Raw genomic sequence first — 26,442 nt, 5'->3', positions numbered from 1 at the left:
TGTGTGCAGATAAAATGAATGAAACAAGGATTACATTCAATTCAGGAGTTTTAATACTTTACCGAGCTTTAATACTGGAAACTCAGTATTATGTTTCAGTAGTTTTTCAGATAACAGAGTAATAATCCTGCAGGTTCAATAATTTCTACCAAAATGGTTGTTGACTTTACAAGTTGCAACATAAACATCTAAGTTAATGAGGACAAATTGCCTCTGTTCCTTCATATGTACGACATCCATCTTCACCTGGCCATCTGTATCCTTGTAGTGGATGAGGAACTGCTCACTGTCATAGTCATAGGAGACATCAGATTTTTCTATCTTCATGGAAACTGGAGAGCTGACACACCAGAAGGGTTTCTCAAATTCATCAAGAAGTGTCAGACTCATGATGCAACAATTCTGGAAAAAAAAAAAAAAAAGTGAGATACACACAAAAGACACATGAGTAGTGGAAAGATGTGTAACATATGTTTTATGTGATTCCATCTGTTTTTTTTTTTTTTGTTTTTTTTTTGTTTTGTTTTGTTTTTTTCTGTAATTTTTAACTATTAATATTGATGATAAAATGAGAGACAGAGTGTATCTACAGTTGTGGAAAAAATCATTAGACCATCAAAAGTCATCAAAAACAATGGTTATGCAATCAAGTACTAACTCCTGTGTGTATCATGTGACTAAAACAGACAGAAAAGAAAACATGGAATGACTAAAAGCAGTGTTTTTGTCAGTACAATGCCATAACTATCGATGTAAGAACTGAGGTGATTTTGGTTATTATCAAGAAAACATGGAAAATGACTACAGATATCAGCTCTGAAATTAAACTGTTAGGAGCTATTTTTATTGTTATCATTATATTCGTCCAAACAAATGTACCTTTAGTTGTACCAAGCATTAAAATGAACAAGAAATAGAAGAAAACAAGGGTGATCTAATCATTTTTTCCGCGACTGTATATTCTACTGAGCTCACATATGACAAAAGACTGACTTCCACCCCCTGTTGTGTTGTCAAAAGCTGCTCTCAAATAGCCTTTGAAATAACTGCACAAAAATAGCATGTGTTATTCTGCAGTGTATTTCGGCTTTGTTTAATACTTTTCAAACTTTTCAAACGTCTGTATTTCATTCATCCTGTAATATGCTGCTTAAGAGATAAATACTGGTCAACTGTGATAATGTTATGTAAAGTCAACTTTTGTCATAAATGTGACCATAAAGCCATCAGGGTTTTCTTGTGCAAGAATGTGAACGACAAATCTGGTTGTTCGATTCAACATTTTACAAATTTAATAAACACATAATTTGTATTTAAATGAATGAAGACCAAAATCTAATATTCTCAATGACAAGCAACATATAAATTCAGAACATGTGATGATGAAAAACAACCTACAAGTGATTAATTAATCCAAAAACAGAAGATCAAAACGACTTCTGAGAGTTCATTACAGTGTCTATACAAAAATCAGAGATGGTCTAATTATTATTTTTAAAGCTGTATAATCAAACAGTATGGAAGTAACCTACAATAAATGTAACAACAGTTACCTCTACTGTGCCCTGCAGGGCCTCACACCTCCAGGGAAGTGTGATGCGGCCTGACAGAGGTGTGTGTTGAGACAAGTTTGTTCTGCTAATGGCAGTCAGCTGGATCAGTCCATCACAGATCTGAGCTGATTTAAGACAAAAATACACATTAGGTTAGTATGACAGTGTTGGGTCATTAGATGTGGCCAATTATTTTATGATCATTTTATGTAACATAATGAAGGTTATATAAAAAAAAATTACTCTTGGAAATTTCTATCTTGATTCTACATTCATGAAAAATATGATAGTGCATATACTTTATAGAGACTTTATAGTTATGATTCAACAAATGAAAACTGTTAGTGAGCATCATCATTAATAACTTACCTCTCCGACAGAATAGCTGGGAGAAGCTTCTAGACATAATCTCGCATGAGATGTTGTGTAGAGTGATGTGTAGATGGTAACCATGGAGACCATATTCTGGGTCTATGTCATCAAAAGGAGGTTTGACCAGAGGCTCCACATAAGAACTGAAGGAAGATAAAAACGCACAAAACTAAAAAAAAAAAAAATTAAAAGAAAAAAATAACAACAACAACAAAATCCAGTATAAACAGAACACAAGAGAAATCCATTTCATTGGTACGGCACAAGGTGTAAATGTTTATGGGGTGTGATCATAAACGCACAGTAATACTGTCATTTCACAAGGAACCAGTAGAGAGAGCTATGTTCATACGATGCTGAAGAAAAAGGTGTATTGCAAAAGCCAGAGATTTACCTGTTTTCTTAAGATGGCACAGTAGCTCCAGCTCCTAACCAGGATTCATTTTTATCTTCTCATGCATGTACATGTACAGTAAATTGGAACTCTGATAAAATATTACAGCAATGTTTTTTGTTCTGAAAAATTAAGGTTTTTAGGTCTGCAAATGTCAGATTATTCAACTGTACTGTTTGATTTGAAAATAATACTAGCACTGTGTTGTGTTGTGTTCTAATGGAAAATATCACTGACATAACAAGACTGTGTACAGATCTATACTAGATCAATATCTCAACTGTGGTGGAATAATCTGTCAGTAGAGAACACAGAAGTTCAAGGCTGGTCTTACATGCGAGTTTATTCACCCCTTGCGAGAAAGACCCCACTGTAATGAAAGCCCAAGACTAAAGTGTAGAAGGAAAAGGGGGTTAGGAGGAGTACAGGCGGTGAGTTTTTATACACACAGGATATGGCATGACAGACATGATTCTTACAGAAAAGAGGGCAAAGTTAAAGTCAGCTGACAAGTGGATGAAACATCATGGAGCCATAGTGAGATAGACAGGAGACACTCTACTATGAAAAGGGGGAGAACCACAAAATGTAAGATGGGGGGGGGGGGCTAGCTTCGTGGGGGCCCTAAGCAAGATGCTGTTTGGGGGCCCCTAGTTTGACAAACTTCAATGAAGAGATTCCTAAACCCTTTAGATGGTCTACTAAGATGCCACAATCTATTACACTTCATTAGCAAAACAGGCTACAGTTGAAATTAAACAGCTCAAAATCTGTTTTATTTATTGATATATAGAGAACTGTTGTTTTCCTTGTATTATAGGTTTTTTTTTATTAGTTTAACTTGTCTGAGTGTTTATAAAAAATGTTTACTTTAAATAAGAAAATACAACAACCACTGAGATAACTTCTTTTTGATGCCATTACGGTGTTTGTTTTGTTTAATACTCTCACAAACAGGAATGGTAGGTGGGTAGCTGTCAATCATTCCCATCATACCTGTCGGCGGCCTGCTGTGTCAGTAACTCTGTGACAGTAAAAATGACCTGATAATGCCACAAAAACATCGATCACAGCATATCATTTCAGTTTATTTAATTTATATCCTATGGTTATTTTTTTTAAGTATATAAAGGATGTAATAAACACATGACATAGCTACAGATAAAGACAGGACATTTTAATTCTCCTCAGATGAGGCTGAACATGCAGCTTTGGGGCCCCCTGGTAGCTTGGGTGTAGGATGCTCTGTGCCATGGGTCAGCATGATCACTTAGAGAAAGAAGAGGTTTAAAGTAAGAGGCACACAAGCACACAAGTTGTAATGATATGAGTTTGCTTGGTTAGATAGGAATTACACAAATATCAGATACGAGTGGCCTAAGTGACCTGAGTTTGACAGTTATGTAAGTGACATATAATTTTGGCACTACACTACAGAGAAGCCTATGCTTTTGTAATGGCAAAATTACTTATATCCATATATATTCATATATATTTTCACATATTTCATATATCATATAGGCTTCTAACTCTATTTCAGATATATTCCTGTCACTGTATATTATAGAGCAGTTTGGACCTCTTTTGTGTTGTGTCCAGAGTAGAAGGCCAAACCAACATTTCTCACAGTGGTCTTATCTCTAAGTTCCTGACACTAACCAAAACACTTTTCACACATCATAATTTTCTCATGGGAGACAGAAGACTACAGGGGGATTTGTATTTTTGGGTTCAGACCGTCTCAGTCTTTTGTTTGAGGGGTATCTCTTTCTATGGAGCTCCAAATAAAGGAATTTCTTTGACACTGAACGTTTGAACTTATCCTTCTTTATTGAAGACAAATTAGTAGAGTAATATTTTTTCCATAACACTTTCATTACGATTTGTTCTTCTTTGCTAGCAAGATTCCACAAACAAACTACCAGCTTTCATGAAACCTGCTGGACAGGGTGGTTGAATTAGCAGAAAAGTTGAGGTATGCTTTCTTGAAATGAATTTCTAGTTCCCCCACCTCCCGAAGGAGAGGCAAGGGGTATTGTTTTTGGTTTGGTTTGCTTGTTTGTTTGTTTGTTTGTTAACACTCTAGCAGCAAAACTATTGGTTGAATTCATACCAGATTGGTTTTATAGATTGCCAGGAACCCAGAATAGATCTGATTACACTGTGGGAACAGTAGGTCAAAGTTCAAATATTTTAATGAATTTTAAGTATTTTTCCCCCCATTTACTTATAATGGGTGAAATTTCACATCTATAGCAGCAAAACTATTGGGTGAAGTCATACTAAATTTGGTTTATAGATTGCCAGTAACCCAGAATATATTTGATTACATTTTGGGAACAGTAGGTCAAAGTTCAAATTTTTTTTAATGAATTTTTAAAATCTTTTCTTTCCCCGTTTACTTACAGTGGGTGAAATTTCAAATGTCTGTAGCAGTAAAACTATTGGTTGAATTCATACCAAACTTGGGTTATAGATTACCAATGACCAAAAATAGATGTGGTTACATTTTGGGGAAAGTAGGTCAAAGTTCAAATTTTTTATGAATTTTTTAAATCTTTTTTTTCTCCCATTTACTTGTAATGAGCGAAATTTCACGTCTATAAAAACATCAATTTTGTTTCAATTTACTTCAAACTTGGCACATATATAGAGGTAATTGATATGCTGACATCAGCACATGCGTAGACATGACATCAGGTGGATCGATGCCAAAATAAGCTACAACACATGCGAGGGGTAGGGTTTGTTGTGCCTGGCACTACTTGTTATTATCTGTGATGCTGACATGTCAAATCTGTTGCTGCAGTGCATCACAGATAGGTCACGTCAGGAGCATCTGACAAAGACATGTGAGTAGGAAGTGTCTGTTCTGATGTAACCTACCAAACTGAGGATCCCTGAATGCTTTTTTCCACCAGCCTGTGGAAGTGAAGAGTGAACATGACAAAAGCAACAGAGTCCTGATCCTGGAAGAGAAAGCCATCACTCAACTTAGACTCTTTGCATATCACACAGTTTGTCGTCAGGTAATGTAAGCTCTGCACTTTACCAACCTAAAACTGTGATTTCAAAACAGCTACTTTACATATACCGCTGCTATAAACTAATCAGAAATGCTTCCTGTGAAGTAATTACCTCCCATACGCCAACAGTGACTCCAGGCTGTAACAGTATGAGTTGAACTAGTCTGTCCTGACCAATGACCTGTGCATTTTTAGTTACAGCATCCATGTCTAAATTCATCATGAGGGACCTCCAGCCTGGTCTGACAAAGCAAAGAAAGAAAACAGTGGGTTTTACTGTGGGAAAGCTGAGAAAGAGAGAGAGACGGGGGCTGTCTTACTTGTTTAGGCTGGAGCAGTTGAGAGCTATCCTCCTGACACCGTGGAGCTGAAGAGTAGAAATCTGCTGGTAGTTGGGCAAACAGCCTCCTCCCCAGCACAGAAACACACAAGTTTCAGAGAACTGGGACCAGCTCTGCTCAAATGTACTATCATGCCCTGACTCATCAGACACTGTCAGCTCCCAGGTGACGCACAAGTTTCTACAGTAAGATAAGACATTGCAGAATAACAGCCATAAGATATGGTAAATATTTAGGGCTTCATGATAAAAGCATGTTTGACTTCATGTGGTGTGTGGAGGGACAGGAGGTGTTGAGAGCACTAACAGCACTGAAATAACAGCCAATGTTAAAAAAAAAAAAAAAGAGAAAACCTCCTATCTCATATTCCTTAGAAGACACTTGAAGGCATACAGAATTGCAATAACTGAACAAAAAAAATTTATTTTAAGTTAAAGTGTGTGAGATGTATAGGAATCTTCTCACTACATGAATGCAATATTATACTCATTATTATTTTCATCAGGGTCTAAAACCCTTAAAATATGGCCGAGAACAGTAGCCAAGAACAGATTTATTTTTCTTTCCATTTTGTGTCAAATGATCAAGCATTGAGGGCTTTACTTTTTTTCTTTTTAAGACCTTTATTTAATTGAAGGAGATTTACAAAGTATTACAAACCACTTGCCTTAAACCCACCCCACATAAATATACCAATCTGTACTTAACTGTATACATATTGATACAATTGCCCATGTTCACAATAGTGAATAAAACTAAAATATCTGTATATACACTCACAAAAAAACAGAGGAGTGTTTCACGAATTTGCGTGTCATCCTTGCGACCAGGGGCCATGCTACTCTACTCTGTACTGCTCCCGCTTTAGTGTATGTGTTAGCGAACTAACACAAGTTATTAAGGACTTTACCAGCACGTACAATGTAACTGTGTGGACCACAGTTTCTATCCTCTTAACTTAAAAGTTCAGACCAGACAGAGCAAACAATGCCTTTAACAAGGGTCTTTTTTACAGAGTGGAAGATATGAGATATTCATCTGGTTGCGGTTTACAACTTCAATGCAAAGATTATGCATAGTAAATTATTAAGCAACATTTAATAAAAATGACAATGAATTTAAAGGCTATTAAGTTTCCTTTAACATCATTACAGACTAGCATGACTCCGACTAAGCTGTTTACATTAATGAAATGATAAAATGATATGCAACAAATGAAATGGAGCCACAGCTGTTGTGATAAATCTCTTGATCCAATTGTGTCTTCACTTGTGATGCAGAGCTGCCCCCACTGTGATGCAGCCGATGTCTTGCTGAGGCACCATCCAATATCAATTAAGTGGAAGAAACAAAGCTAAAAACTACAGCAGCCCAGGAGGCCTCATATGACCCAGGGGACTTCACTCTGCATTGTCTGTATGTCTGGTGTCTTGTGAAATGATTATTACCAAGGTAAATCGCATGCTCCTGAGTGTCTCTAACAGACAAAACCCCACTGGGAATTGTCTGAGTTGTAGGAAGGAAGGAGGAGGGGAAGGCATATGTGTGTGTTGTGGATGAGGAGTTGGGGTTCTAAGTAATTTATTTCAACAATTCAGACAGCCTCTGCAAGGAACACAATTATTTCTACTTCCCCTATGTACCACAGCGACTGCCACAGAACTCAAAATTGAGTGCTGCACAGCCTCTAATCAGAGGTTATAAAAACACAGCAGAAACCGCAGCGGAGGCATTGAGGGAGCTTTCCCCTGCGTGCTGGCATCCCCCTGAGCAGACAATGCATTCAGACACAGACCTCTGTTCTCACCTTTAATAAGAAAGTGTCATTAAGTGCGATATGAAAAACAAACCATGCTTTGTTTTTGATTGCCAGTGGCTTGAACTGTCCTCTAGTTTCTCCCCTTGAACTTTCTTGACAGTGAAGGTGGATCTCCAAAGTTTTACTCATTGCTAACCACAAACAGTGTAGGGGTTCCCATGATACATCAGACACACTGCTTCCACCTCACTGCCTCCAATTGTGAAACAGCGAGGCATACAAAACAGAGAGCAAATGCAGATCTATGTATGGTATATGCAGTGCAACAGACCAACTGATAGAGATACACAGATTAAAAGCAGAAAAAAAAGCTATTTCAGCTGTAAAATATATGAAAATACACACATAAAAATGCCCAAAGAAACATTACGACAGTCTTCTCACTTCTCATGTAGCACTTAAGAGGCTCCAATGCTTGAAAAACCACAGTTAACAGTTCATTAACTTTCTTAAATCACAAGTAATGCTTCTCAGGCAACTCCCGTGTCTGGAAAGTAAAATCATGTGTAGTACGTTAAACATATCATACACTCCATCGAGGACATTTATACCTTCTTGGTCTCTTACCTGAGGACCCGCTCTGTTTGACTGGGCAGCCCCGTGTGACGGCTGATGACCCCGAGATGTCTTTTCCACTTCTTCATTACATATGCAGCTACAGTCTTGAAGTATTGCTGCTTCCAGTATCCTGCGGCCTTCTCCTGCACCTCCATCGTGGAATCCTTCGTCGACAAGTCATCCACGGATTTGGGCATCCACTTTTTATTTTTGCCAAATTCTCTTATGAATATGTCACTCCACAGGGCACTGCATTAATGGTATTGTTAAGAACAGAGAGATGAGAAACTGCCAACGTGGTATCATGAATTGCATTATAAGTTTTCTGCGCGTATGTTCACACCACGTCAAATACCATACGATTGGCGGTAAGGGTTAGGGTTCGGTTTAGGGTTAGAGTTAGGGTTAGCGATTAGGTTTAGTGTTAGGGTTAAGGTTAGGGTTAGAGTTAGATTTAGGGTTAGCAATTAGGTTTAGGGTTAGGGTTAGAGTTAGATTTAGGGTTAGCAATTAGGTTAGGGTTAGGGTTAGCGTTAGGGTTAGCAATTAGGTTTAGGGTTAGGGTTAGCAATTAGGGTTAGGGTTGGGTTTAGGTTTAGGGTTAGCGTGAGGGTTAGCAATTAGGTTTAGGGTTAGGGTTAAAGTTAGGGTTAGCAGTTAGATTTAGGTTTAGGTTTAGCGTTAGGGTTAGCAATTAGGTTCAGGGTTAGGTTTAGGGTTAGCGTTAGGGTTAGCAATTAGGTTAGGGTTAGGGTTAGCGTGAGGGTTAGCAATAAGGTTTAGGGTTAGGGTTAAAGTTAGGGTTAGCAGTTAGATTTAGGTTTAGGTTTAGCGTTAGGGTTAGGGTTAGCAATTAGGTTCAGGGTTAGGTTTAGGGTTAGCGTTAGGGTTAGCAATTAGGTTTAGGTTTAGGGTTAGAGTTAGGGTTAGCGATTAGGTTTAGGGTTAGGGTTGGCAGTTACGGATATGCAAACCGGAGATCTTGGCGTACATTGACACGCGATCAAATGGCATTGAATAACACGCAAAAGGATGAAAATGCGTACGTACAGCACGCCAAATGCAATAAAAACTGGTGGGACATACAACGCAATTTCATGGGATCAGTGTGGAAACTGCAAAACCTGAAGACAGACATGACTTAATTATATCACATACAGTCGTAGAAAAAATTATTAGACCATCAAAAGTCATCAGAATCAATGGTTATGCAATCAAGTACTAGCTCTTGTGTGTATCATGTGACTAAAACAGACAGAAAAGAAAACACGGAATGACTAAAAGCACTGTTTTTGTCAGTACAATGCCATAGCTATTGATGTAAGAACTGAAGTGATTTTGGTTATTATCAAGAAAACATGGAAAATGGCTAGATGTCAGCTCTGAAATTAAACTCTAATGAGCTATTTTTGTTGTTATCATTATATTTGTCCAAACAGAGGTACCTTTAGTTGTACCAGGCATTAAAATGAACAAGAAATTAAAGAAAAAAAAGGGTGTTCTAACCATTTTTTCTGTGACTGTATAACCAAATGTACCACAGTAGTGATTGGGGGTCTTAAGATGCTTATGTACTGTTTACGCTGAATAAAACTTACTTATCATTGGCAAGTTGATTGAAGAACTTGTTGACGTAGCTCATGCTGAAAAGAGCGCCAGCATCCAGGTATGACAGAATCTTAATTAGAACCTCAGAAGGCATCCTACAGAAAGGGTAATGAGACATTCATCATTACAAGTGTTTATACCTGCTGTTGTTCAGCAAGCAAGTATTTAACCCTTGTCCTACCAACATATTTAACAAAGGCCTTCAGGGATTTACTGACTCAGAGGAGTTAAATGTAGTATTGATATTCCAAACTTTCAATAGCAGGGGAAAGTTGTGTACCAGAACACAGGACTACCAAAACCACCAACAGATCAGCACTATGTATCTGGGTGCTTCTATGAAACTCAGTTCATTTTGGTACCTGGCACTTTGTCGGCTCTTAAGACCCAATAATAAAAGAGAAATTTAGACATATTTCCCCTCTAGGATGTACATAATGATAACCTCAGATAAATGCAAAAAAATTATACTCTTGCTCTGAGCCATCCCAAAATTAATGAATTTTTAATAAAAGGCAGGAACAGGAAAAGCTACCTCGGTGTCAGTGCATTTTATCTTGAAAACATGGCTTGAAATGGTCTCACATACCACTATAAATAAAGATACTGTGTTAAAAGTGACGATCCTAGTGGTTTTTCTAATCCAGACATGTGGGTTTTTCGTTAATCGGCAATCTCATTCCGGGTTTCATGTGTAACCCATTGTGTCCACTTGTGTTACATGCGGAACCTGCCGATTTAAACACGTATAAATTGCAAGTGATTTTGCAACAGCGGTCATTTTTGTGAAACACTCTGCCTTGCATAATTAGTTCAATTCCCAAAATGCACCTGTGAAAGAATAAAAAGATATTCCAAAAAATAGTAGAGCATAATTTTTGTGTCCTTTTTACCGTGTCACATGCAGATTTTTGGATAGAAATACTATAAAAATATGTTTTATCTGACAAATAGTCAGATAGACAAATAGACTCTTTTATCTCAGTAAATATTTATTTGTAAAACAGACCCAAAGTGCTTCCAAACTTCCTTCATAACATTAGTCTACATCTTGTTTAAATTTTTAGCCCCCATGTCCTGTTTTTAGGGACCAGTTTCATAGAAGCACCCATCTGCAGACAGTATAAAGTATAAAGCTCATCGTTTACACACATCTGTTTTATGGTATCATCCTATTTTCTGCTTTGAATAAAAACTCTTAGCTGGTTATTTTGACAGTTGGTCAAAATAATGTGCCTCATCAGCTGAGATCTGTTAGCATACCCCTATTATCAGACAGAAAACAGCCACAGTTAAACCACAAACCACCTCCATTTTCTATACGGACTGTGTTGTCAGTAGCTGCACTAAATATCTGTTTGGACTCCAACAAACAAGATCAGAGCTGTCACAGTTTAATCCGAACCGCAGATCAACAAACAGCAACTTAAGCAAAGATAATAACATCGCATAGTAACTTTATACTTCATAAACTTCATAATCAACTCACCCATGTCAAGAAACATTACAATTTCAGCATCAAATGCTTTTTATTTATGTTTATTTTTTCATGTAGAGCAGTGTCCAGTGACAAAAACAACAGTACTTCAAACTTTTATCTACTTTGTCACTTTTTTGACTCTAAAAGTTGTTTCTTGGGCAGCCACTTAATGCTTTTATCAAAGGCCCCGTGGTCACATAAATCTGCCAAACCATCAACGTATATATATATTAAGACATTTCTCTACAATCCAATACATTGGCATCTTTAGCATAATTTCAGATGTATTTTTTCTTAAGTGATAATTTTAGGTCATCTTTTTAATTCTTAAAAGTAAAAATGCTATATTTTTTCCCTTTAAATTACAATAAGAAACAACCAGAAAGGAAAAATGATGTTGTATTTCTACTAAACACATGATTAGTTATACAGTCGCAGAAAAACTTATTCAACCACCCTTGTTTTCTTCAACTTCTTGTTCATTTTAATGCCTGGTACAACTAAAGGTACATTTGTTTGGACAAATATAATGATAGCAACAAAAATAGCTCATATGAGTTTCATTTCAGAGCTGATATCTAGTCATTTTCCATGTTTTCTTGATAATAACCAAAATCACTTCAGTTCTTACATCAATAGCTATGGCATTGTACTGACAAAAACAGTGCTTTTAGTCATTCTGTGTTTTCTTTTCTGTCTGTTTTAGTCACATGATACACACAGGAGTTAGTACATGATTGCATAACCACTGTTTTTGATGATTTTTGATGGTCTAATAATATTTTCTGCGACTGTATAATCAAAGTCACCTAAAAAAAGGAATCACCTCATTAAAGATTATTGTAGAAAACTTACAGTTAATTTGTATATTACATAAAACTAAAATATATTTGATACTGCTTAAGGGCACAGTGGAATCTGTGTGAACTGTCTGTGTTTGCCTCTTTTAAAATGTCTTTCATGATTTGATTTTATGTAAAATCCAAATGTGAACTTCAAAAATCCCCGTCTTGAATTGATTAATACATTAAGATTAGCCTACATGTTGATGCAAAATATTTTGCTTCAACTCCTGGAAAAGGCATGAAATCTAATTAATTCACTTCAGTATGTGATGTATTTCTGTTCACATTACCTGCCAGACCAGTGATATTTCACTGCATCCCAAAGACACAGATGAAACAACTTCACAAACTCGACATCACATGAATTAGTGATATCTGTTTCACTTAATACCCAGGATGCAACACCTTTGAACTTTAAAAGTAAAATTGCCCAAATAGTTAACTTCTCCCTGAAAGGTACAGCTGTCATCAGATGCTTTCTTCAGTTGTTTCTGATATTTTAATTTACCATATTACCACACCACTGTGTTTATTAGGGTTACATACATCACCCGTGTATTAAACAGGATTTTTAATGGCAAGATGTATTCTTAATAATATTATGTTGATGATCAAATAGATTTAACCTGCAAAGACCCAAACATCCACCAGCGACCAAAACCACCTACTGATCTAAAATGTTTAATGCCTGTTGGTCCACTAATCCTATCAATTCATGTAAATAAATGGTGGAAATGCAGTTTGTCGTCTTTTCATGGTCATCAGATATGACCCATTTGGACGTTCAGAGGCTCCGTAGTTACTGTGGAAACACCGTCATCTTCTACAACATTGATTCACCAGTAAAACATATGGAATTTGATAAATACCAGCAGTCATAGATACTTGTTTTGTGTTCAGTTAATGTTATATTTTACTGAAAAAGTCACTTTTTCCTCCTTTTTCTCTTTTTTTGGTGTTATAACCCTCAAGTTCAATCTGAGCTTTTATCCTTCCTCTTGTGTTAGGGTCAGCAACAACCCATTTTAAGTTTTAAATGCATAAAAGAACCACATAAAAGTTGTTTATCGCATCAAGGCTTTTTGACTTTGTCAGGAACCTCTATTTCAACAAAATAATACAAACAAGGGTGAGTTTCGACCCACTTATAAAAATAACATTATAAAGCAATAATTAGAGCCAAAACTGAAATCCTAAGTGCACCGTCAGCCAACGCACTGACAACCTGCTCCTCTCCCAATCATGTGAGCTTTTGGGGATCCTCATTTTGCCTTGTTTTCCAGTTTACGTGCACAAAAACAACACAAGCACAGACGGGCATGTCCACACATGTGAAGTCAGTTCAGTATAGACTTGGTGACCTGCAGAGTGCACATCGAGGGGTATACTGACAAAAAAAAAGACCCATAGGCTCACACCAAAAATATCAAAACCAGTATTTTAATGGATAAGGAAGTCTAACAAGGTAACCAAGAAATGAGAAATAAACTGGATGATAGATAATTGTTTTTAGTGTATTTTACAGCTGATTTAATACGTGGGTCAAAACCGACCCGTTAACATAAGAAATGATAAAAGAAAGCTAACACAAGAGGAAGATTAAGAACATATTTATGATCAGTAAATAAATTATTGGAAAATCCCTGATTTTCACTGGAAAATGCAAAATACAGAGGCTAATATTATAATAAATGGTGACAAATCACTTAAGAAATGTTAAATATAGAGAGAGAAAAAAAAAAAAAACATTTGTGAACTACCACAAGAGTAGCACTGGGTCTTTATGGGTTAAACTGACTGTGTGTGAGTGAATATTGATATATTATGACAGAGGTGTAAGCTTCACAGTTTCACTTACATGTATTAATTTACATTTCACATCCTTAACCCTTTCATGCATAGGGGTCACTCCAGTGGACAGTTATTCTACAGCTGTTCTCTTGTATATTCATGGATTTTGTTGTTTAACTTGCATATCGACCAACACAGTGGACACTTACGCACCATCCCATAACACACTGCAATTCATACCGTTACTGTAACTTTGCAGTTCTTGATAAACCTGATCTGTAGCAACATATTTGGGTGTAAATCAATTGCTAATTGCTATTAGACTGTCATTAACAGTTTTTTGTTATTTTTTTTTAAACCAGAAGTTGTTGTGTTTTGTGTTTTTTTTTTTTTTTTTTTTTTTTGCATATTATTTGAGTGCGTAATAACTAGTATTATAGTATGTTAAAATGTGAGAAAACATCAGATTAGCGACATTAAAAAAAAACAAAAACATTTATTTCTTTGTTTTCACACAGTATGTCAGTAAATGCAATGTTTCTTTGCTTCAAAAATTAAACGCATGGTGTCCAGCTGAGTGGACATTTTTGTAACTCCATGAAAAATAGGTTTATAAAAAAAAAAAAAAAAAAAAAAAAAAATTCAATCACATTGTTTTTTCATACCTAAAGAGGAATAAAAACACTCAGGAAAAAGAAATCGTGATTAAGGCTCTCATATTTCATGCATGAAAGGGTTAATGTAAGGTCCACACTAGTGACATTAGAGGTGTGTTGGACATTACCACTTCCTTTAAACTGGCTTGCTAGTATCATCTTGGAAAATAAGAGATTGCTTAATTTGAACATATTGTGAAGTGTCTTGCACTCCTATTGATTTTCCCCCATGCTCTCATTGTATTTGCTGCAAACACCGCCTATAAATCTTCCTTACTGGACTATAAAGCCTTGACTTGCCACAGTCTGGACCCACTGTCTGCGTGCTGAGCTGTATACCACGCAGGTGAAAATCTGAGCGTGTTCCTGACAGATTACCTTTCCATCAAGTTCTGAGAGGAAGCCGGGGATGATTTGTAAGCACGTTTTGATGTCCTCACCGCCCGCACTCTGGAAATAACTGCTTTTGCTGCTGCCATTTGTTTCACTGCTCTTGACCCTTTGAGAAAGTCTGGTGGGAATTTATATTTCAGAGGAAAGTCTGAGGACGTTTAACGTAAAGACATACGTTTTAGACAGCTTTCTGGCAACAGTCCAGTCGGTAGAATACATACAACCGTCAATCGTCACGGTGAAAGCGTAATGTGGTTCCTAAATCAGACACTGTTTACGTCCTGTCGCCATGGTGACGTACTATCAAGTTACTTCCGTAAAGAGAAATAAAGCTTCCGGTAGGAAGTGGCGCTGTTGGCCTTCAAAATAAAAGCGGATTTATTTAATTTAATCCGGGGGTGTCAAACTCATTTTATTTAGGAGGCCACATACAGGCCAGTTTGATCTCAAGCGGGCCAGACCAGTAAAATAATAGCACAATAGTCCATAAATAATGAGAACTCCAATTTTCTCTATTTTAGTGAAAAAGTCAAATTTAATTATGATGAAAATGTTAAATTTATATTCTTTCACAAAAATGTTAATGACCTGAAAACAGTAAAATAATAGCGTAATAGCCCATAAACAATAAGAACTCAAATATTCTCTCTTTATTTTGGTGAAAAAACAGTAAAATGATAGCATAATGGCCCATAAATAATGAAAACTCCAATTTTCTCTTTTTTTTTTCAGTGAAAAAGTAAAATTTAATTATAAAGATGTTAAAAATATCCAAACTGTCCTTTCACAAAAATGTGAAAGTCCTGAAAACAGTAAAATGATAGCACAATAGCTCATAAATAATGAGAACTCCAATTTTCACTCTTTATTTTAGTGAAAAAGTAAGCTTAAATTATAAAAATGTTAAACATTTACAAACTATCCTTTCACAAAAAATGTGAAAAACCTGTAAAAAAAGAAAATTAAGTGCAATTTTAACATTATGCCTCTACTTATGTGCACTACAGATTGAAGTGGCTCTACAAAAGCTTTGAATAACAGGCATAATACTATTAAAATGTTGGCGTTTGGGACTAAAATGAGTTTGACACCCTTGACTGTTATTATCTACAGTGTTAATTTGGCACATTGCAAATTCTTGCTGTGGGCCTGAATGGAACATTTTGTTGACCGGTTTTGACTTTGTAAGTCACCACTAAAATAACTACAGCTCTCTAATTGTTAACAACATATTTGTGGTCTTTGTACTAACAGTACTTTTCAACTTTATACCTCTACTCCATCACATCTCAGAGGAAAACTTGTACTTTTTTTTACCCCAGTGTATTTGTTTGACAGCTTTAGTTATTTTTTTCAGATTTTTTTTTTTTTTATTGCTTCCCTCTCTTTAGAACACCAAATTTTGTGATTTCTGTGTGGGATCTAGGAAATTTTACATGAAGAAGTAAAGGGATTGCAAGGAGTCTTTGTGGGGTGAAATGATAGTGGGATACATGTATTATATGTAAATGTATTCGACAAAAGATCCACTGAAATCATTTTGAAGGTATTTATTGTTATATTGTGCCCTGTGTCAACACATAAGCCCAAATGTTCTTACTGCAAAACAGGAAAAGATCAGTGTTCAAACAAAACAAAACAGTGCAGTTCTAAAAAAGGAAAACTATTAATAGCAAAATAAAAGTATTATTTTACATGTTACAGTCTGTTAAAAAAATAAGTTTTTTTTCTACCATGTAGTGGAGTAGCAGAATTAAACACTTTTTAATCATTGCTGTAAATTTATTATTTGTTTCAGTGCTTTGGGAAACTTGTGGACACAGTAGTTTGTTTTTACAAGTATAGTTTTAAGAATGTAAAAGTTATGGGGGTGGCTGGGGGTTAGGTTTTATACAGTGGTAGAGCAGTACTCCCTCCAAGTGCGCTCCTGGTTGTGATAAACTGAAGTGTTCCCATGTCTGCCATGTAAGCTAAATAAATTCTTGGCCTTGTTAGAAAAAAGTTGACTTTGTTGAGATACATTATCACTGGACAGTAGTGCACATATGATAATCTTCTTGATGATATATAAAACCAGGCAACATTATATGGAGTAGTTAAAATGAGCTCAGCAGCAGTAAAATGCAGCGTACACTTTAATGCAGTACTGATTTGAATCCAAAGACATCATATATAGCAGTAAAACACCGACAGGGAGCATTGATGGCAAAGTGCCTACATTGACTCTTCCTACTTTAAGTACATTTTATCACTTCAATACCTTTACTTACACACAGAAATGTTACTTGCAGTGACATATATTTTCACAGTGTGTTAATAGCACTTTTGTTCAAGTAATGGATCTGAATACTAAATATTATGAACCCAGTTAAATACAGTGGACTCCCTCTGGTCTGTAGATCTCAGCAGAGTCTAATACAGTCACTGGGACGACTGAAATACGTTAACAGCCCTCATTCTTGTCTCTTCTTTGTTTGATAATGTTTTTTTTAAAGGAACAGTGAAGTACCTAAAAAGTCACAGCCTGGCTTTAGACTACAAAAATATGGTCAATAAATATATAGAAATATTGCAACAAAACAAAATAACACTCTGTAGCAAGAAAGTCCAATGTGGAGGGATTAAGTGTGAGGTATGAGTACAGAAAAATCACACATATATACACAGAAAGTATGGTAAACCCCTGCAAGCTCAGTATAGTTTTCTGTAACCTTTGTCTGGCTAAGCTATATAACTCCTCATCAGGGTGTTAGTTCAACACTAGCAGGGGAGGATCTGGCAAAATTGATGTTATTTGTTACCTCACACATGCTACTTACTGATGTAGGACAAAAGAAACAAAAAAGAAAATCTCCCTCTTTGTAAAATGTTCCTGACAGGACTGTAGTAGAAGAGAGAGCTCCTCAATGAATTAGAGTCTGACCTCATTTCAGATATGAAGAAAACAGATGGACAGTCAGACAGATGGACGGACCAATGTACATAGCGTGTATTTTATTGTGGGTATTTTAGACTTCATGTAGCATATGGTCAGTTTGGGCTGAATTGGATCTAACTCTGAGTCTGAGGATATCTCATGCCTAATACCATTGCTGTGATATATGTATTGATTATAGAGGAGATCTGGTTCAAAGTCCCAGAGGGGATGATTAGACTGAACTGCACTTGCCCTCTATGAACTCACTTTCTTGTGACAGAAATCACAAAATAATAACCATCCACATTAAACACAATCAATCCTGTTTATAAATTTAATATATATATATATAGCCTTTTGAGTCAATATTAATATGTTTTGTGATTTGTAAAGAAAGACACAAAAGCTACAAGGCTGCAATTTCTTTACAAAAGCAGATGGCTCGTTTTAAGACCCGTCACATAATCGACCTCCCCTTTCCTGGAAGCCAGTAGGCTCTGCTGGCTGTCAGGGAAAATAACCGTAACATTGTTGTCAGTCCAACTGATCAGCTCACTGGATGGAAGTGAAGTCCCTTTTAGGGCAACGGCAGCCCCTGGTATGTTAATGCAATGTAGGCCACATCCCTTCTCTTGCATGTCCCCCGTACTTGACATTTGATGTTTTCTGTAGCTGTGTGTCCTTCTGAAGGCCTGGGGTCAGTTGTGGCTCTCGGATACCTGATGTCACTCTTCCGCATGGTTTGTCAGTCAGCTCTGACAGTGCAGTGTCTGCCAAATAGGGTTGAGAAAGGGGCAAGATCACTATGATTAAGACTAAAAAATGTGTTTTTTCTGTACTGCAAGTCATGTGAATCATTAAACAAGGACATTGCATCAGGAAGCAGCTGGTAGACATTCTGGGCTCATATACATTTATTTTTGTCGAGCTTTTCTGTAGCTTTATGTGATATGTAACAGATTTAGTTTGGGATTCTCCTCCTATGTACGGTACATTTGCTTGCATGCATTAAACATACACCTGGTAAATTATGTTGAAAGACATGTACATATTTACCTGAGCCAATTAGGGCAAATAAAGTCTCTATGGTAACTTTTCCTATATGAATGTGAGGGCCATGCATAATCCAGTTCGTATAGAAACATGACAGCTCATTAAAGGACTATCGTGAGGGTTCACCACTTCTGAGACCCACTTTCAGACCCTTCAGAGGTATGTAGGGAACCTCTACACAGCTCTTCAAAGGATGATGACATGTCAGAAATGGAAAAGAATGAATAAGGGTGCTATAAAGAGGTGCAGGTCATTATCTGTGGAATTAATACATTCTTGTCAACTGTCTTCACTTTGCTCGTGTGATGTTTGTTGAGTATGATGAGCATCGGAAGCAGTTAAAATGCCAGTATTAATCCGCTGATTAAAATCTACAAACTAGATATCACACCAATGTGTTATTTTTATAATCAGTTTCATGCTTTTCTGTGCCTCTCACAAGATTAACACAGTGTACACACGTTAAAATATCCACTGGGTGGCGCGCAAGTATCTTTATTGGATTCCTGAAACTGCTCTTTAAGTCTCAAATTAGTAACATACATACATGGTGAATGTACTATGCAACAGCAAGGTTATCTGCTGCAGCCCCTTTCATTTCGTATTAATCAGGGAGCGCGATGAGAAACCCACAGCATATAAATGACAGACACAGAGAGCAAGTGATCTCTACCGTCCTGAGGGGCCCCCGAGTTTACTACATTTAACTGATTAATATGTAAACAATCCTATCAGTTTACGCATGTGCTCTTAATTGTGGGATACTTCTGAGGAGTTGTTGCACTGGCTACACACAAAGAATGGGCGTGAATTGTCCCTCGAAAGGGAGCCCAGAGACTCTTGGTTTATTTGCACCAGCGATCTAAGCGCTCAGTTCAGTCTGCGAAAGACAGCGAGCATACCAGCGGGATGGAGAGCACAGGTAGGTCGTGATTTACCTTTTATCAGAAAAAACAAAAAACAAATCTACCAAGTATTTGTTTATTCATCAAAATCAGTTACGGTGAGGAGATGGAATGATTGTAGCTGTAACAGTCATGGATATACTGGTAACAAACTGTTATTGCGCACAGATCTTTTAAGACAAAACACTGCGGCAGTAACACTTCTACTTTGTTTAATAAGTAAAGGACACATATCTAAACAGATGTGATATACACAAGTTGATTCTTTAGACTTTAATATATGCTTTCAGCGTTTTCTTCTCATTTTACGCACGAAAGCCATTTTACGCACAACGAATAGACTCCGTTTTAAAGACTATGCTTTACAAATTAATCTCCTATACTGTCTGACACGAATGCTCTTTTTTCCTTTAAATCATCAGGATTTATAACAGTTGTCTGAATACTCTCCCAAAATCAACCAAGACGCATAGGAGGGAGGGGAGTCACAGCCGGAGAGTCTGAGTGAGTCTGTGTGTCAGAGGGTGTTTGACAGAGTGAGGGAGCATCACAGATAGAGGAGAGGAGAGAGGGGAGAGAGAAGGGACTAAGTCTGGACCAGGTGATCGAGTACCAACAAACCACCAAGGGACTGTTGTATCAGTGTGCACGGGATCAGCGTTCCGACCATGGTGCCAGCGCGCTGCCCGGGATCCTGTGCCATGCTGGCACTGGTCCTCCTCTTGGGATGCGGGGTGGCTCTCTGCCTCGGCCAGAACGATACGGAGCCCATCGTGCTTGAAGGGAAGTGTCTTGTTGTGTGCGACTCGAACCCTTCTTCGGACGGAGCTGTCACCTCTTCACTTGGTATATCGGTGCGCTCTGCGGGGGCAAAGGTGGCTTTTTCCGCCGTGCGTGGAACCAACCATGAACCCTCGGAGATGAGCAACACGTCCATGACCATCTACTTTGACCAGGTCAGATGTCCCCTGACTTCAGTTATAACTAACATGATACTGGTCAAACTTTGCCCAGACCTTTTTTTAAACGTTCCCTACGATTTCTCCTGGTTGTTGATCTGTTTTCTGTCACATTTATTTATTTACTGCCGGAATGCAGAACTTGTTTGAGGCATTGTTTCACTATGTTTCACTCAAATAATCTTTTACCTTAAAAAAACAAACAAAACAAAACTGATGTTATTTTCATTTCAAAAAGCTTGATTCAGTGCTGTGCTTTTGAAATGCATTGGCAAAGATAATCCTTGCAGGATCATTGATCACATATGCGTCTTAGGCCTCTGTGGAGTGTACATTGTGTTGGTTTCGGTTGAATGTCCCAGTTAGTTTTTTTCCACGACTGGGGTCTCAGGACGTCGGCCTGTTAAAACGCATAGAATTGTGACTCATCCCAAACTGCGACTGAAGTAACAGCTTAGAACACTGACTGAACATGCCTTTACCAGCGTTCAGCAAATCAGCCTGACTAGTCGCAATGAGTTGCAGAGAAAAAAAACAATTTCATATTCTAACAAAGCAGCAGTAACGTTAACTAAAGCATGCGCATGAAAAAAAAAAAAAAAAAAAAAATGAAGCGCTGTCTGATTGTGCGCCCTTTTTGGTCACAGGTTTTAGTGAACATCGGCAACCATTTCGATCTCAAAGCAAGTGTTTTCCAAGCTCCAAGGAGGGGAATATATAGTTTCAGCTTTCATGTTGTGAAGGTCTACAACAGACAAACCATACAGGTGAGAAAGTACCAAATCATCGGTCTGCACTCACCATTTCTAACATTTAAATGGAGCCGAATATAAGCATTAAGTATAAGTTTGTTGGTCTCCTTCCCTGCAGGTAAACCTGATGCAGAATGACTATCCCGTTATATCAGCCTTCGCCGGTGACCAGGACGTTACGAGAGAGGCGGCCAGCAACGGAGTACTGCTGATGGTTGAGCGGGAGGACCGTGTCTATCTGAAGCTGGAAAGGGGCACCTTAATGGGCGGATGGAAATACTCCACCTTCTCAGGCTTTCTAGTCTTTCCTCTATAATCTAATAATCTGCGATGATCCACGTCGCACGGGACTCTGCTTAGGTTGAGGAACAAAAAACATGCCATTTATTTTTAACTTTAAAAACTGTCAGCCAAGGAAGCCGACGAATATCTGTACTGTATACCTACACTCGTTCACTATCTAGTCAAATATGAACGTTTCCTGGAGTTTCATATATTCAGATCCATCAGTCAACTTTAACGCAATCTGGATGATTAAACGTATTGATCGGCCAGTGGCGTGTGCTTGTTGGGTATGTGGATTTTTATTGCTTGGAAAACAAACTTTGCCAACAGACAAACGGGTGTATCTGGGCAAAAATGGACAATGGAGAAGATAAGAAGAGGAAGAACTGAAGTCCGGGACAGTCCGAGTGTGTCATGCTCTATTTTATGTTTGTATAGCCTTAAAGAATATATGGTTTCCGTCCAAGTGAAGTATATGGAATTATGGACATCCAGAGATGAAGTGCTTTCACGCCCAGTGGCATTTTTTTGCACGAATGGAAGTTTTTCTTTATGTTTTGTGCTGTCAATGGTGTTGCGTTTGGATGCTGAACATATTGAAAATAAGCCAAATGTAGGCCGCCGACGAGTTTATTAAAAGAGAAAAAAGGCGACATATTTCAAGCCACCGGAGACGAATTAGAGCCCTTTTATTAAAAATATAAATATACAATTTATAAAAATACATATTCACATTATTGTGTGTTACATTTCGGATCTGCGTAGCTTTGACTGATTTAATGTTCAGTGACGTTGCTCACCAAATGTACATTGTGAAAATAATAGAAGAATCCCTATATGTCCCGCTTAATAAAAGATATTGTATTGTATAGGCTAAGCGCATTTATCACTTTTTATTCATATGACTTTGCATCATGAAGGAATAGAGTGGACATAAGTGTATTTATCAGAGGTGGAAGTTTTAAAGGCCTGAAGAAAACAGTGGTCAGATGTGAGCAGCTCCTTTAAGTCGCTGTCCAAGGTGCTGAAATACAGATCCACTCAGAAAGTCTGGTGGCAGCTTTTGCAACTCCTTAAGATTAAATATTCCTAAAAGGAGTTTTTGCCAGATAAATTCTCACAAAGAAACTGCATTTTTAAGTAAATATTCATCCTCTTTTTGCGAAACAAAAGCTGCCCTGAGCATCTGCTTAAAATACGCAACTTCACGCAGCGCACGACGGGATGAACGCACTCAAAAACCCACTACATATAATTGGACTTCGAGTATTTTTTTAAGCTGAAAATGACAAAATAACCTTTAGAGGAAGGGAAGTTTCCCCTCCCAGTAGTATGACGTTTTTTTCCGTGATATTAGGGTGTGTCAGAGACTGTACCTTTTCTGTTTGAAACTTCAACTTTTGAGATATTTCCGCCCACACGACACTCAGGCTCTATCACTTATTCTTAGCTTCCTCCCTCTTCCCTCCTCCTCCTTCTTCTCCTCCTTCTCTGTCTTCTCGCCCTTTCTGTCTTTTCCACTCGCTGTTTGACGCACACACGAATACACACTTCCAGGCGTTGATACGCACACACACACATTCACACACACACACACCCCATGAACGAAATCCAAGGCCACGTCTGAGTCGTGATGATCCAGGGGAATCCCACCAATCAAAGTGAAAGAGTAAACCCTGCAACAGAGCATTAATGAAAACAACCTAAAATGCCTTTAGATTTGGAAAAAACAAAACAAAACAAAAAAACTGGAGAGGATTTAAAATAGTTTACCAATGACCATATTTTTAGTGGCTTGGGTTTAACAATTAATATATGATGTTTTTGATGAATAAAATAAGTTTGTGGTGGAAGCGACAGTGAAAATATAGTGACACTTGCTGTTTTGATCTTGTATGGTGATGAGGTGAATTCAGGTGAAAGAATTTCTTCCTTATTGACTTTTCTCGTTAAATCTTTAGAGCAAATGAGATGTGGACCTGAGTAAAAACCAAAAGGCTGAAGATCAGAAAGGTGTTCTCTCTGATCCGCGCAGCTCTGAAAGTTACCAGTTTCATTCAGGCTTTTATTTTTCATATGGAGATAATTTGTCTCTCTGATGTGAGACTTGATTTTAAAGGTGAAATGCTTTAAAGGTGAAATGCTTTGCATTTCATCAGATGAATTAGACTCCACTGTGGTAAAGCTGTTATCATTAAAAGAAATGTATACATTGAAATCCGTTCCTTAAGTTGTAACAGGTTAAGTGGATTATCTCATAAATGACCTTTGGTTTCAGTTTTTCTGCTGGTTCACTGCATATATAATGAAATAATTTTTAATGCAGTTTCAAAGGTCTTTTTAACTGCATATCTAAAATTTAAGGAAAACATTCATCATGTAGCAGATAAATAATGAAATAAATAAGTTCTCAGGTTTGAACTAAGCAGAAAGTGAGTAGTTAAGGTCCCTCTGGTTAGTCATTGTGAAATATCAGCATCATCTTATGAGAAAGTCATTTTGTGGAGGAAATACCAATCCAACACAAAAGCATTGTGACATTGGCAGAAAACATAGCACTGTGAGTAATGAGCACAATCTGTCCAAAGAGTAAAGAACCACATTGTAACACTTTATGATAATCCCTAGCTTGTTGAAACACATTCAACCATTGCACTGTGGCTACAACAAACACAACAGAAGAAATGTTTGTTCTTATGGGCGGAGAATGAAAGCCAACAGCTTTCATTCATCATATTTATAAGTGATAAGATCATACATGTGAGCGTGTGAAAACTTGAGTTCGCTTGTTTGCTTCTTCTACGCTGGTATGTGTTTCTGTTTTTTTATACCTTCATCTCGTGTATAACAGAACACAACAGCTGAGAACAAAGAAAAGACCTGCTGATAGCCTGCTGATGCCAGCAATAGGACGGCACAAAGCTGCAGAAACTGCCAGCAAATCAGAGTGATTTGGAGAGTGTATTAAATTGGCCTATAAAGAGCTAATTGTGCCCATACTGGAGTGAAAAGTCTGTTTCCAAATTATCCCCTTAGATAATTAAGATAGCTGTCAAACATGTTCTTGGTACACAGAGAAAATGAAAAATGAAAAGAAAGAGCACATTTTGGTTATTGCATGTAATCAAATAACCCTAAAAGAAACTATTCTGATATAAATAAATAATGTTAGCACTACTAAATAATATGACTCAGCCAAACTTGTTGGTAGGAGTAAATGCAGAGTTACACACATTATCAGTGACGTCAGAGTATAAACATATCATTTGTCCGCTTGTAAAGTTCATTTTTCATATACCAGGTGTGTTTTTATAGTAGGATTTTTAATGTATGCTTTGTCGGCCACACACAAAGAGCTTTAAAACTGTGGTTGCCATTAAAACCCCCTGAACTCATTTGGCCTTTTAGCTTTTCAAGCATAATTTTTTCGCCTCTTTAAAGATTATATGCTCCTCATGCACATCCTTTGAGGACTGGTCCTTTAGTGTGAATCACTCTAGGACACAACGCATCCACTAAGATCATAGGCTGGCGGCACTGTGGGGCCTCACAGTGGGAGATACAGCATTGCTCTATGCATCAGAACCTAAATTATGTAATAGACGCATCACACGGATGTCATCTTTGGTTCCAGACTCTCATAAATGCCTGTGATTCATTAATGAGGCTGTTTTTGTGTGTAAACACCCACGCAGGCTCCATCAAAGAAACACATAGTACAGACATTTACACTTAAATCCATTACACACATGCATGAAAATGTAATGTACAGACGAGTCACGGAGACATCATCTAAATCCATGCTCATTCAGTTATATTTGGAAAAACATATGACATTAGCAAAGACATAAAACTGCAGAAAATCGACATTAAAATCCTTTCAGCAATAAGTCTTAAATGTGTCTGTTGTTGAATTGAAAGCTGTCCTCTGAACATCAAGACAGTGTTGACATTCATTTTAGCTGTTCTCATAGTCTCTAAACATTTAATTACATTGCCTTTGGTTTGTGATTTGTTGAGTTTTAATAAGGAAGATGATTGTTGACAGGGAGTGTCATCCTTTCCCAATTTTTTCCCAGTTAAGAAGGACGATAACTTTATCATTTATGCAAACAAGATGAATCCTGCCGTCTTCCTCCTGCTCCTCACATCAAACACGCCTACTATTTATTCTCTTTTTAATTGTAATGAATGACTTGCTGGAAAGGCAAGTGTAAAAATGAAGTCTTCCTCTTGATGCTGAAATAGATTATTCTAGATTTTTCTAACCTCTTTCCTTTTTGAAAGCAGCAGCAACACAAACAATATATGAAACAGAAACTAAATTAAAAAAGATTCTGGTTTAGTAGCTCTGTCATAATTGTGAGCCTCCATTCATCAACATTTATATAACATCAGTTGGTATGAGAATTAACTCTTTTCCTCACATATAAAAATGTTACGTACAACATCCCATTTAGTCTGTAGATCCAAGTGCATATAAGGACCCATTTCAGTGCTGTTCTGTTCAGTATTTTCAAGTGATGCTGGTATAAATACCTTACCTTGAAACTTCAGTCAGTGTTGTGCAGAGTTCAGCCCTCACACACTCTAGTAAATGTACTTAAGAGGATATGTTTGACCTGCAGACATCTCTTTTCTGTTGTACTGTGAGAAGCTGTCTAATTCAAGCCCAACATTTACTTTTCCATTCAATCGACACAAAGTCAAGGAAACATGTTGATACTGTTAACAA

General features: G+C 37.3%; 2 protein-coding genes and 1 non-coding gene across 3 annotated transcripts; 1 reads left to right on the top strand and 2 right to left on the bottom strand.

Moving 5' to 3' along the window:
* Positions 1-33: 33 nt before the first annotated feature.
* On the bottom strand, positions 34-15,127 carry fbxo15 (F-box protein 15). The gene is made up of 9 exons (XM_030122765.1): positions 14,822-15,127; positions 9,662-9,766; positions 8,073-8,312; positions 5,666-5,866; positions 5,458-5,587; positions 5,206-5,288; positions 1,923-2,068; positions 1,554-1,678; positions 34-402 (listed from the first exon to the last, which is right to left on the bottom strand). The coding sequence occupies exons 1-9, from the start codon at positions 14,920-14,922 to the stop codon at positions 136-138; spliced, it is 1,398 nt and encodes a 465-aa protein (XP_029978625.1). The 5' UTR covers positions 14,923-15,127; the 3' UTR covers positions 34-135.
* On the bottom strand, positions 6,470-6,577 carry LOC115411750 (U6 spliceosomal RNA). The gene has a single exon (XR_003934258.1). It is a non-coding gene; the product is annotated as a U6 spliceosomal RNA (small nuclear RNA).
* Positions 15,128-19,363: 4,236 nt separating the features above from the next.
* cbln2b (cerebellin 2b precursor) lies at positions 19,364-22,679 on the top strand. Its single transcript, XM_030123764.1, has 4 exons — positions 19,364-19,728; positions 20,134-20,667; positions 21,318-21,437; positions 21,541-22,679. The coding sequence occupies exons 2-4, from the start codon at positions 20,380-20,382 to the stop codon at positions 21,736-21,738; spliced, it is 606 nt and encodes a 201-aa protein (XP_029979624.1). The 5' UTR covers positions 19,364-19,728; positions 20,134-20,379; the 3' UTR covers positions 21,739-22,679.
* Positions 22,680-26,442: the final 3,763 nt, after the last annotated feature.

This window comes from Sphaeramia orbicularis, chromosome 20 (assembly GCF_902148855.1).
Source record: "Sphaeramia orbicularis chromosome 20, fSphaOr1.1, whole genome shotgun sequence".
Lineage (NCBI taxonomy): Eukaryota > Metazoa > Chordata > Actinopteri > Kurtiformes > Apogonidae > Sphaeramia > Sphaeramia orbicularis.
The sequence above is the reverse complement of the archived record's forward strand: the minus strand, read 5'-3'. Positions and strand labels throughout refer to the sequence as shown.

Coding starts and splice junctions, on each gene's coding strand:
- cbln2b (XM_030123764.1), top strand. CDS start 20,380: ATGGTGCCAGCGCGCTGCCCGGGATCCTGTGCCATGCTGGCACTGGTC. Junction 20,668..21,317: donor TGACCATCTACTTTGACCAG/GTCAGATGTCCC, acceptor TTTTGGTCACAG/GTTTTAGTGAACATCGGCAA. Junction 21,438..21,540: donor ACAACAGACAAACCATACAG/GTGAGAAAGTAC, acceptor CCTTCCCTGCAG/GTAAACCTGATGCAGAATGA.
- fbxo15 (XM_030122765.1), bottom strand. CDS start 14,922: ATGGCAGCAGCAAAAGCAGTTATTTCCAGAGTGCGGGCGGTGAGGACA. Junction 9,767..14,821: donor TCTCAGAACTTGATGGAAAG/GTAATCTGTCAG, acceptor CCCTTTCTGTAG/GATGCCTTCTGAGGTTCTAA. Junction 5,588..5,665: donor AACTGCTCCAGCCTAAACAA/GTAAGACAGCCC, acceptor TTGCTTTGTCAG/ACCAGGCTGGAGGTCCCTCA.